Raw genomic sequence first — 13,381 nt, 5'->3', positions numbered from 1 at the left:
CATCTTATATATTTGTTAGAGACAACATAGAATTATTATATATGTTACTCTTTTCTTAACTTTTGCATATTAACAGCTTTGTTCCTTTCATTTGTCACCTTAATTTTAGAAATTCCTATATTCTTAGTTGTAGGATAAAACGCTAAGAGTAATCCATCATTGCAGTTAGTTTGTTAAATAAATTTGTGGATTGTGTGACTAAACACTTAAATGTTTGTTTTGTGTAGGTACTTTTTTTTTAATATGAGTTTTCCTTTTTTCTGTTTTTTAAAAATTTTTATTGGCGTATAGTTGATTTACAATGTTGTGTTAGTTTCAGGTATACAGCAGAGTAAATCAGTTATACATATACCTATATCCACTCTTTTTTTAGATTCTTTGCCCATATAGACCATTACAGAGTACTGAGTAGAGTTCCCTGTGCTATGCAGTAGGTTCTTATTAGTTATCTATTTTATATATAGCAGTGTGTATTTGTCAATCCCAGTCTCCCAATTGTGCAGGTACTTTTGAAGGCACTAATAATATGGCTTTCATGGAATTTACATTCTGGTGGGGATAGACAGACAGTAGCAGATATCTACTATGTCATATATAGTCATAAAAGCTCTGAAGCATGTTAAAACAGTATGGTGATAGAATAGTTGTTGGGTGTGTACATGTGTGTGAGCGTGAGAGAAGGAGAGAAGATATGTGTGATATTTTTTTATATAAGGGCCCTCAGAAAGGCCTCCATGAAGACATTAATTTGGAGACAATAGCAAGTACAGAGACCCTGAGAGGTATGTTTTATGAATTTTAGGAAGAGCAAGGACACTACTATTGGAGTGCAGTGAACATGGAGGAGAGTGGTAGGAGGTGAGATCAAAGGAAATGGTTGGTAGCCAGATCATGACCATCTTTATAGGCCATAGTGAGACTTTCATGTTGAGTGAGATGGGAAGATGTTAGATGGTTTTGAATGTAGGAGTGATGCGATATAATTTATATATTAGAAGGATACATTAAGACTGCTGTGTTGGTAGTAGATTACGAGTGGTTGTGGTGTGTGTATTGGGGAGAAGTGATAGAAGCAAGGATTCTAACTTGATTGCTGTTGTGGTAATTCAGGTAATTATGGTGCTGTTGATGGTAACTTGGACCATGATGATAGTTGATGGAGGAAGTGAGGAGTGGTCACATATAGTTTGGAGGTAGAAGGAAAAGTGTATGCTAATATACTGAGCATCTGGTGTGAGTGAGAATAGTTAAGGATGACTAATGTTTTGGATTGAGAAATGGAATTTCTTTTTACTGATATTGAAGTTAGTTATCAAGTAATTTGGGTTTATTTATGATAAGTTTGAGATACCTAGTAGGCATTTGGATATGAATCTGGAATTTAGTGGAGTTTTATTTTACAGCATATATGTAGAATTTAAAATCAGAGAATGGACATGTATAAGAAATACAAAAAGTTCTTATTTTAAAATACAGATTCCTGTGACCCCTCTCTTAGATTCAGGGTGGGCCCCATGAATCTGCACATAGTTCTGATGCACAGTAGCTCACACTTAGGGGAACAAGGGCTTTTTGGAATGTACAGTTCCGAAGGCAGGTAGAGATTCCTGAGGTAAGATTATTCATTGCCCTAAGTTTAATCTTTCTTAGTAGAACTGCTTATCTTCTCTCCTGATCTGATTGGGAAGCACTAAGTTTTGTTGGAGGCTGCAAATCAGAGTATGAAAGGTGATATTAGTGGTAAGATGGTTACGGCTGAAGAAAGATTTTCGCATTATTTACTATTTTCTCCCTTACTTGACAGCAACAGCTGGGATGAACACGTTTTTGAATTGGTTCTACCTAAAGCTTGTATGGTTGGGCATGTGGACTTCAAATTTGTTTTGAACTCAAACATCACCAATATTCCACAGATACAAGTGACACTGCTGAAAAATAAAGCTCCAGGCTTAGGGAAAGTCAATGGTAAGAATGGATCAAATTTTACATTTGAAGATTTTATCTTGTAGTTGGTTTCTTAAAAAAACGAATTTTCAACTTGGCTGTCTAGGTTTGACGTCCCTCCTTGCCCCCCCACCCCTGTGGTATTTTCCTTCTTTACTTTTTGTGGTTCTATTTAGAAAAGTTAATCCAGAGAACATTTAAGAGCTTTTCAGTAACTCATTGTTGTTCAGACTTGCATAAACTTGAGTAATTTAATTATGGTTCTTGGGAAATGCAGTTAGTTCCTGTGTGAGTTAGTTTCACTTTTAGCATTACTAGACTTAACGCATTTCTCTTCCTAAGAGGAGACTTGATTGGGAAAAGAGCTTTGTTATGGAGTCACATATTCTTTTAAGGTTATTAGTAAAACCCAGAAGGTAATGCCAGAAATACATTCATCTTTCTTTATCTTTCTTACAAGTTCCGAATTTGATGTATTGAGTTATTAAAATAGATTGTACATATTTGGCATATTGGAAACTAGATGTTATTTCTCAGTGTTTTCTTCTTAATAGGATAATTTAAAAAACTGGGGATAATTTAAGAGTAAAATGGCTACTTCACATCAGGGGTAAAAACATTGAAACCTGAAAAATTTCCTGTTTCACAAATATGTATGTATGTGTTTGTGTATATATGTGCGTTTGTATATATACGTGTGTATTTGTGTGTGTGTGTGTGTGTGTGTGTGTGTGTGTGTGTGTATTATTTTGAATCATGACAGACTCTGATGTAATTGGGATAGGACTTAGGTGTTGGTATTTTCAAAAGTCTGCAGGTGCAGTACTGTGTAGCCTAGGGTAAGAATTCTTAGTTTAGTTGCCAGCAGATTATTTCTTCAGGTGAATATCCACCATTAAAAGAGAGAAGAGTGTATGAAACAATTGAATCTAATTTTCTTCTTCTCCTAACAACCATTTTAGCATCTGTGATAAAAATCACTGCAGTTCCCAGTTTAACAGAGAATTTTAGAATTTTAGGCACATAAATCATTGATATTAAGCAAAATTAAGTTTACTAATATTTTTATCCTCTAGAAACAGCAGTAGATAGGCAGATCACCTTTCCTTTGTCTCCAGCTCTTAACATTGAAGTGGAACAAAATGGGAAACCGTCCCTGGTTGATTTGAATGAAGAAATGCAGCACATGGATGTAGAGGAATCACAGTGTGAGTTAAATTACAGAGCTGTTGTCCATGACAGTAAAAGGAGTAGTGATCCAAATGCATCATGTTGGGCAAAGATTTCCTTATGGCTTGCAAAAACATGGTTTTAAGAACACAGTTAAAAATAACCTATAATTCTGCTTTGGCAGTATGCTTTAACTTTCAGCGCATCTCTGTGAACACAGCTGCACTAATACTTGCATTCTTGTTTTTTAATATTTTGAGATTTGAAATCATGTCATGGTTCTATAATTTTTTTTTTAATCAAGGTGAATGTAAATAATATGGGAGTGGAAAAGGAACATAATATATCAGATAATTGATTATAGTTCCTTAGCATGATAGTGGATTCTTATTTGAACACATTCAAATATGGAATTTTGTGTGGTGCTGTTACATGTAAATGGGATGGATATTTGCTTATTAAATATTACATTTTAAATTATAAGCTAACTTAAAAATGTGTATTTTTCTTTTTAGGTCTTAGATTATGTCCGTTTTTAGAAGATCATAAAGAAGACATTCTGTGTGGGCCAGTATGGCTTGCTAGTGGCCTTGATCTATCAGGGCATGCTGGGATGTTGACGTTAACAAGCCCCAAACTTGTTAAAGGTGAAGTAACATATTTTACAAAAGCAGAATAAATAATCCCACAATTGTAAAAGTAGATTAGAAAAAACTGATTTCAGAAAAGTAAGATTGTTTTTTGGGGGACTTTTCATTAGTGATTCCATCAGTTTCCTGGTAACTGAGGTAATTTCCTCTCATAAGTGATTATTGTTATGTGAAACTTCAGATCCTACTTTCTGTGTCTTGAAGGTCTCAGTGCTTTTTAAAAAAGCATAAAGAAGATGAATGTAGGATGACTTAGCATGACATACAGAATTCTTCAAATAACCAGACATCATGTTCTGGCATGTTTGCCTTTTCCATCAATTTAAAGTCCTGTGTCTTCAGAGTGTTGTATATTGTTATAATATCTTCGCTTATGGGATTTTTATAGAGGAGTTTTGAAAGTATCAGATGTAATGATCTGAGTGTCTTAAGCACAAATTATAATTAATGTATATTTTATATCTTATATCTGTAAGATATTAGATATTGCAGTAGTAGGACATTTATTTCACCTTTGTATCTCAGGGGTGAATAAAAAAAGCCAAAAAATGAGACACTTACCTTGATTGTTAAAGTAAAATTGGAGGGGGGTAAGGTGTGGAGATCCTTCCCTAAACCAAGAAAATATCTGACCACCTAAGTAACAACTATTTTAATTTGTGTACATTCCCTTCATAATGTTTGTCCCTATTCACACGCTTACCTTTAGCTGCAGACATAGTATATACACAAGTTTGAATGTACTCCCTTGACTACATCTTATTCATTCATTCATTAACTTTATGAGACTCTTTAACTTTATGATGTGTTAGGCCACATCCTGGGTTACAGTGGTGAGCAAAACTAATAACATCTCTTCTCTCATATTGCTGAGAGTATAAGTTAATTTTGTTGAATGAGAGTGTGAAACTGAAAGTTTTATATGAAAATTAAAATGTCAGCTTTGACAAAATTGGGGATAAAATTATGTAACATGTATTTCAAAAGACTCAATAATGTAAAAGTGTTAATTTTCCCAGAATTTAGTAGAAATGACTCTTCTTCCCATCAAATTCCTAAAACTTTGAACTGGAGAAAATGATTGCTAAATTTTTGTGGATGAATAAAAGGATGATATTGGCCAGAGACATTTAGAAAAAGAAGATTGAGGTGGAGGGTCTTATTAGATTCTAGAACCTAGAATAATGCAGCAGTAAGAAGAATGTTAACAGTGTGGCGCTAGCACAGTAGGCAGACAGATCAGTGGAAAACAACAAAAGTAGCTTTTGTAATTACAGAAGGATTTCATACCTGCTTAGGCAACAATCAGCTTATGGTTTGTTCATGGGTATATTAGTTTGAGGGTATTTTTGCAATAAATTTTACATATAGATTGTATAGTATGATCTCAACTTAGTTAAAACCATATAAAATTGAAGCTAGTGATAATAACAACCAATATTTATCGAGTTCTTCCTTTGTGCCATGCAGTTATAAGTGTTTCAGTTACCTTTGAGGTAGGTACTATTATTATTCTCATTTACTTTTGAAGAAACTGAACCATGGAGAGGTTAATTTGTCACATGCCTAATAAAATGGCAGAACCATTATTAAAGCCAGGTAGTGGCTCCAAAGCCTGTGCTTTTTCAACTGTAATACTATAATGCTTATGTGTATGTATGCATTCACATATGTATGTCTGTGCATGCGTGCATTAAAGGACTGGATGGATACACATACGATACATCATTGTCTTTGGGTGGTGCTTTAATGACAGTATTTTCTTTGTGTTTTTCTGTAGTTCACAAAATTTCTGTTATTAAAATGAATAACTTCTTTGATTGGGGTAAAACATGCGAGGTGTCAAAACTTTCTATCTTAGGCTGTTCATATAACTCCTGTGCTTTTTGTTCTTTTGCTACCAAAGGTTATTTAGCCATATTGTATGTAAACAGTGTAATTTGAAAATTCTGGCCAAGTGTATTTTTCTTTTTGTGGAGTTAATTTAACTTGCTCTGGGAAGACAAAAAACAATTTGATTTTTTGGTGATTGAATAACTTACCCCCTTCTGTACCACTCCTCTAGGTATGGCAGGAGGAAAATATCGTTCATTTTTAATCCATGTCAAGGCAGTGAATGAAAGAGGAACAGATGAGATCTGTAATGGTGGTATACGTCCGGTAGTAAGACTTCCATCCCTAAAACACCAGAGTAACAAGGGTTATTCACTTGCTTCACTCTTGGCAAAAGTTGCAGCAGGCAAGGTATGAAACAGTATCATTTTGAACTGTAACGTGCTGTTTTAAACATGGTGGTTGAGATTTGACACACTGTTAGAAGTAGTATGGCCCATAATTGATTTATCAGTAGACACTTTGTTTGTTTGTATTTTTTCTCTGCAGCAAGTTAAAAAAATATAATCAAGGAGAAAATATTTGAATTAACTTTAAGCCGACTACCTAGCTTATATAAAGTACATTCAGTAGGGAATAATTGTTAGCAGGTACTTCCCTGTATAATTATTCTTAGTTCCTTGGGTGTGAGAGTTTGTTTCTCTGCCCTCTACTGATAATTCACTACTTTTTTTTGTTTGTTTGTTTGTTTTGTAAACATTTGAGAGACTGCAGGAACAGAAGTTGAGAAGTGATTTTAGAGATGTATCTTAATTTTCATGGTTCATTTTCTACAACTAGCTATATATCATGCAGTTTCCTCATACTTGTTTGATCTTGGACTTTCCTGAACTCTGGAGAGATTTTGTTTCTCTCTCATCATTATTCATAAGCAACAATAGCAGTACCAGTAACACTAATCATCTTATATTTGTATAGGTCTTCCAATTTTTCAAGGACTTCTGTGTACTTTATCTGATTTAATCCTCAAAATAACTCTGAGGTAGGCAGAGCAGGTGTTATTACCTCCAGTTTTTCATGTTGAAAGTGAGTGAACCTTAGAGATTGGGAGCTCGCATATCTTGTAGAGCTGTAGCTGGGACTTAGACTCAAGACTTTGGCTTTATAATCTTAATTCATTGGATTATTACCTTTAAACAGTGACTATGTCTTTCTTTTTTTTTTTTTTTTTTTTTTGCGGTACGTGGGCCTCTCACCGTTGTGGCCTCTCCCGTTGCGGAGCACAGGCTCCGGACGCGTAGGCTCAGCGGCCATGGCTCACGGGCCCAGCCGCTCTGCGGCATGTGGGATCTTCCCGGACCGGGGCACGAAGCCGTGTCCCCTGCATCGGCAGGCGGACTCCCAACCACTGCACCACCAGGGAAGCCCGACTATGTCTGTCTTTCTTTCCCTGTTATAATTCTGGGCTAAATTAGTCATTTACTGAATATGAGGGTGAAAGCTGTCATTTTAATTTGAGATTTATGTTTTGATAGCCATAATTCAGTTATATTCTTTTATTTATAGACTTTAATAGTAAATAATTTTTTTGTTTCATTTGTTTGTTCATTCAGTTATTTATTTTTGTATGTTTAGGAAAAATCCTCTAATGTTAAGAATGAAAATGCAAGTGGCACCCGTAAATCCGAAAACCTCCGGGGCTGTGACTTACTTCAGGAAGTCTCAGTCACCATCCGAAGATTTAAGAAAACTTCAATTTCTAAGGAAAGGTAACCTCATTTTCTTGTACTATTCTTAAAGTAATAGGAGTACAAAGGAAGAATTCCAATAAATATACCAAAATACACAAAATTTTTAAATCCTGACTTTTACTTGAAAATTTTTATTTGCTTTTCATTTCTCTTAAGAACTTATCTCAGTGATGGTATATCTTGTCTTTCCACTTCATTGGTTCATCCCTGGTGTCTTTATAGTGTTTGGGAATTTTCAAAAGTTCTTTTTTTAAATTGTGATAGTAATGATTTCAAATGAAACATTATATGTCCAACCAGGTTGAAATAGCTTTAGTTTTAACTTTTCTATTTTGGTTGTTAATGTGTTTATATATTCTTTTTTGTAGAGTGCAACGATGTGCCATGTTACAGTTTTCAGAATTTCATGAGAAACTTCTTAACACTTTGTGTAGAAAAGCAGATGATGGCCAAATCACAGAACATGCCCAGAGCCTTGTGTTAGATATTCTTTGTTGGTTAGCTGGAGTACATTCAAATGGACTTGGAAGGTTAATAAGATTTTATTTACCACGGATTGCCCTTTGGATGTTATGATTGGAAGTTCAAGATGAGCCTAAACATCTGCTATTGTTTTGCAGCTCAAAGGAAGGAAATGAGAGCCTGCTTTCAAAAACACGAAAATGTCTTTTAGACATTGTACATGTTTGCTTCTTTGAGGCAGGACGCAGCATAGCCCATAAGTGTGCACGATTTCTAGCCTTGTGTATCAGGTTGGTTTTTTTTCTTTGTTTTTGCTGTACGCGGGCCTCTCACTGTTGTGGCCTCTCCCGTTGCGGAGCACAGGCTCCAGACACGCAGGCTCAGTGGTCATGGCTCACGGGCCCAGCCGCTCCGCGGCATGTGGGATCTTCCCGGACTGGGGCACGAACCCATGTCCCCTGCATCGGCAGGCGGACTCTCAACCACTGCGCCACCAGGGAAGCCCCTGTTTTTTTTTTTTAATTTGAAAATATACGTTGCAGGTGCACCTGCAGTTTGGCAGGGGATACCTTGTCTATAGTGTTATTTGGTCCCTGTTGAATATATGTATAACTTAAGAGGATTTTCAAAAGTTGATGAGGATTATTGAGATTCTAAGAAAAAATTTGCGTTTTTTTGGGCAAAATGTCATGTTAAATAAATCTAGTAATAAAAGAATTCTACTAGGCTTCTTTGCCTATTAGGAAGACTTCGGGGAGTTTGGTAAGGGGATCCCTTCCCCACTTGCACTCCTACTGTCCCTGATTGTCTTTGGATTGTTCACCTGAGGCCTTGTTCCCAGTTACATAATAATTTTACCAGACTTATTTGTAGTGTTATGCAGATCATTTTCTCTAAACCCTGAAACTATCTAGGAAGTGTTTAAAAGCTAATAGTCTATATTGACTATACCTGCTTGTTAGCCCTTTTTGGTAAAGAAAAAAAAAAAAAAAGAGTGGTTTAATGTGTAAGAAAACAGTTACAAAGACCCTTAGTATAATCAATCCCTACTATCTTTCTGCATGTCTATAGGGCTTTAAGGCAGATTTTCTTCCAATTTGTATGAACACATTTTAAATATTTTAAAAGTACTACACCATGTTTAGAGTTGGATTTAAACCTTGAGTAATGTATTTAAATTTTTTCTTTTAAAATTGTTTTCAGTAATGGCAAATGTGACCCATGTCAACCAGGATTTGGATCTGTTCTGTTGAAGGCCTTACTTGATAATATGTCGTTCTTACCTGCAGCAGCAACTGGTGGTATGTGAAATTAGTTCAATCACAAATAGCTGTAGCCTTAGGAAATATCTCACAGTATGCTTGGGGCTGTGTAGTAACTTTCTTTTTTTTCTCAATTAGTTTTCTTTTTTTCTGTAGCTTATCTGTTTTTTAAGGGGTTTTAAATTGTGATTGGGTAGGCAGATACTCTCTGTTCGATAATATTTTTAGGAAAAAGTTAATGGGAGATTTATGTAAATAACCAGGTCATCTCAATTCATACATTTTCTGTACTTCATTAAAATAATTGAGTTGCTTGGTTGTTCACAAACTAAAATGTCAGTAAGTGCCAGAGAGATGACATAAATAAGAAGAATGGTTCATAAACATATTGTGTGAGAATGGTAGGGTCTGTGGCAAACTCTGATTCCCTAAAAGGAGCCAGTGGGTTGTTTTTTCTTTTTACAGCACCTAAAGACTGTGGAAATGCCATTCAAAAATGAATGTAGTTATCAGGTAGGAATTTACTATGAAGGGCTACAGATTTGTCCTTTACCTAGTGTTAGTTTTTTGTGGGCATTTCTCACAGTCTTTTATTTTATAAATAACCATTCAACAAGTTATCTCAATGAGATAAACATATTCCACAAGGATTTGATCTTGGTGGTATACCAGAAAAAAAGTTTGCTCAAAGTTATGATAAATGGTTATTTTATCAATACCTTAATTTAGACAAAATGTCTGTTTATATTTACCTTGAACATATATTGACTAAGACTATGAACTGTTTGTTTTATAGAGTAGAATGTTTTGGACTTGGTTGCTCACTTTAATAGTCTCTGGTGTTTAAAACAGTTTCTTGAGGATAGTGTTAGTGGTAGGGTGCTTAAATTATGGGATGTATTTAGTTAGATATCTCAAGTTAGAGTCTTAAAATACATCATCATGGTCACCTTTTACTATCACCTTTGGTCTGTATCTAACTGGCAGTATGGAATAACTATACTTCATTCACTTGCTAAAGTATATTATTTGTAGCTCACTGCCATCAACTGGTTCTGAAATTTTTAGTACAGAGAAATAGTATTTTAGGAAAGATGGCTTGAAGGACCTGACATCTCCGCTTTTCTAGCTATTATAGAATGTCCCTCAGAGTCATCTCACGTTACTGAAAACCTAAACGACTAAGTTGATCCTATACACTTCTCAAAAAATATGATTGCAGTTCTTTGTCAGTGTCCTCTTAGAGTCCTCCAAGGAGTTAGTCCTTCTTTGTAATTTGCCCTTACAGATTTTATTTCCAGAAAATCCTTCTAGGAAAAGGGGACATACTGATAAATATGAAATCTGAAGTTCTCTTTGTTAGAGAAAAATGAGGAAAAGAAACAGTGATTTAAACAACTGATTTGTTGTTGTTGTTTTCAGGTTCGGTCTACTGGTATTTTGTCTTACTGAATTATGTTAAAGATGAAGATTTGGCTGGGTGCAGTACCGCGTGTGCATCTCTGCTTACTGCTGTGTCCAGACAGTTACAGGACAGGCTAACACCAATGGAGGCTTTGCTTCAGACAAGGTATTTTAATCTATGAAATGACTAATCATGGGCCTTTTGGATATGATACCACCTTTGCACATAATTGTTATTATATATATTTGCTTAAGTTTTTCTTCCCTTTATTTTCTCTGAAAATAATTCCCTTTAACAACTTTGGAAGTCCTGGAGATGGTTATTCAGAGGGCTAATTATATTAAAATACTTAAAAGTGGTGTATCTTGCTAATGGTAGAAGCACTTAAGGTAATTTGTTTCTTTGTTGTTAAAACTTTGTAAGCAAAATTATGTAAATCACTTATTGCCGTTAACTAGTATTCTTTATCTGCTGTTTGATTTTCTAAAACTTAAACATAATGAACTAAGAAATAGCTAAAGGTTAGATTTGAGTTCTTGCCTAATCTTCATTATTTGAAGTATCTTATTTAAAGCAAGGATTTTTGTAATCTTTATAGATTAGAAATCTTGATTTCAATGAGATGTTACTCAAAGCCTTTGTACCTTCTGCTGAGTCAATGTAATGATTGAGGCAAGGGAGGGGTGCTTGATAGCTCTTTGTTGATTCAGACTGCAGATGAAGGTTGTCTTGGTTCATTAGTTATCAGCTTAATTGAAATCACATTTATTGAGTCTCTGGACTGTATCTTTTGGAGTATAGGTTTTCAGGGAACACAGTTGAGATTCAGTGAATTTAAGGAGTTAATAGTGTCTCCTTCTGCCCTGTGTAAAAACTGCTTTGAAAACTAAGTAAATAGATAATTTGTTAATTAGATGGCTGACAGGAAAATTGTTAGGACATTATTTTATTTTTCAGATATGGATTATATAGTTCACCATTCGATCCAGTCCTCTTTGATTTGGAGATGAGTGGCTCTTCTTGTAAAAATGTATACAACAGCAGCATTGGTGTCCAGTCAGATGAAATTGATTTATCAGATGTCCTTTCAGGTAGTAAAGTCTTTTATTAAAGGAATTTCTGAATTTTATATCTTGGGTTTAAGTTACCATTGATTTTTTAATAGATTGTAGTCACTACATTCTATCTTTGAGAACTAAAAGTTTTTAGAACTTAACTTTAGTATCCGTGAGTCATTAAACTATTTGCCTTTGTTTCTTAACTCCCCCCTCAAAAAATATTGAAGTTATTTTTGAAAGGGTTGCAAATTTGGTTTTTGTGTGTGTGTGTGTTTCATTGCATGTCAGTATGACGTTAATGCTAATAAGAGATTAAAATTTGGTTATTTGTTGTAGTCCTTTCAGTTTTATGTGGTGTGCCTTTGTTGTTCATAAACTCAAAGAACATGTTATTTCATATTACAAAATATGAAAATAAAATTAATTTATACTTATTTTAATAAGCAAAGATGCAGAAAGAAAAAATAATTTTCTGCATCTTCTGTCACACTCTCCTGAGGTGAACTTGGTACACCATGTTACATGTATTCTTGTATGCATTTCTAAAGAATATGTTTTTAGGATTGAATGTATAACACTATTTGTATAATCTTTTCAGGTGCTGGAATTTGGTGTTTTTCTAGTTTTGTCAGATAGAGCAATGATCGCTTTGTTTTTTGTTTTCTTCCACCTTACCGAACTTACTGCAGGTGTTGCTAGTAAACCAAAATGTTAAAAAATTTATTTGTAAATATACTATGATAATTACCACATTAATTATAAGTAAATTTTGGGAGTTAGTCTCAGGTTTGTAAATTATGAGTTGTGAAAAAAGCAAAAAGAAAAATCAAATATAGAAATATAAATAAAACATAAAATGTCTCAACTCTAACCTCTTCATCCTTTTAGATTACCATTGTTAACAGAATGCTTAGCTATTTAGACTTATTTGCTACATGTGTTTATGAGCATTTTTAATGAAAGAGGTCATACTATACTTCTGGTCTGTTACTTGCTTTTTAATGACTTATTCTGCCTTAGATACTGGTGTTATCTCCTCTGTTTGATGACTTAGGCTCCTGACTACCTTACTGCCAGTGTGTCTCTATCTAAGTGACTTGTCAAATTATGAATAGAACTCAAAGGAGGGGTTAGAATTAGACCTGTAGATGCCTTCTGAACTCCTTAGGATAGAATGAAATTCCTTATAGAGAGAACGTAAGGAGAGGACCGTAAAGCTCAGGCCAAGCCTGGGGGTTAAATAAGCAAGAGCAGCCATGCTCTATATTATAGAGTATCATAGTCCCAGAAGAAGGGACTTAGAAGTCGTGATATATGTCTCCATATGAACGTCTCTTCATTTTATTTCTCACCATCCAGCATTCCTTTTTTCAGTTAATGGCATCCATGGCACAAAACAGAAATCTGAATGTTATCCTCTCTTTCTCATCCTCCACAATGAGGCTGTCGTTAGATTCTATTTTTCCACCAACATATATTTCAAATCTGCCCATTCTCTTACTTCCCACGATCGCAGTATTACGATCTAAGCCACAGTCGTTTTGAACCTGGACTACGGTAATAGCTTTCTAACTGGTCATTCTGCATCTGTTCTTGGCTCACTTCTATACATTCTCCACAATGCAATGAATGCAATCATTTTTGAATGCAAACCTGATCTGATCATTCTCTGTCTCTTCTTAAAATACTTTTCATTTCTTTCCATAATTGTGCAGTCCAGAGTCTCTAATATAGCATAGAACATCTTGTGTGATCTGCCCTGTTAGTTTTCTTTCTGTGGCCCAGTGATTCTCAAAGTGTGGTCCATAGGTCCCCTCAGGGTTCCTGAGATCCTTTTAGGGAGTCC

The 13,381-nt window shown here is 34.9% G+C and overlaps 1 protein-coding gene across 1 annotated transcript in view; it reads left to right on the top strand.

Annotated features, from left to right (window-relative positions):
- Positions 1-13,381, top strand: part of BIRC6 (baculoviral IAP repeat containing 6) — a 238,594-nt gene that overhangs the window by 64,434 nt on the left and 160,779 nt on the right. Inside the window, exons 13-22 of the mRNA XM_060168808.1 lie at positions 1,805-1,965; positions 3,021-3,152; positions 3,630-3,761; positions 5,830-6,008; positions 7,233-7,366; positions 7,717-7,878; positions 7,969-8,100; positions 9,014-9,111; positions 10,495-10,642; positions 11,435-11,568. Of these exons, the coding sequence (XP_060024791.1) occupies positions 1,805-1,965; positions 3,021-3,152; positions 3,630-3,761; positions 5,830-6,008; positions 7,233-7,366; positions 7,717-7,878; positions 7,969-8,100; positions 9,014-9,111; positions 10,495-10,642; positions 11,435-11,568 (1,412 nt within the window). The remainder of the gene's footprint in view (positions 1-1,804; positions 1,966-3,020; positions 3,153-3,629; positions 3,762-5,829; positions 6,009-7,232; positions 7,367-7,716; positions 7,879-7,968; positions 8,101-9,013; positions 9,112-10,494; positions 10,643-11,434; positions 11,569-13,381) is intronic.

This window comes from Lagenorhynchus albirostris, chromosome 13, assembly GCF_949774975.1.
Source record: "Lagenorhynchus albirostris chromosome 13, mLagAlb1.1, whole genome shotgun sequence".
NCBI classification, from domain to species: domain Eukaryota; kingdom Metazoa; phylum Chordata; class Mammalia; order Artiodactyla; family Delphinidae; genus Lagenorhynchus; species Lagenorhynchus albirostris.
Note: the sequence above shows the minus strand (reverse complement) of the source record. Positions and strands in the feature narration are given on the sequence as shown.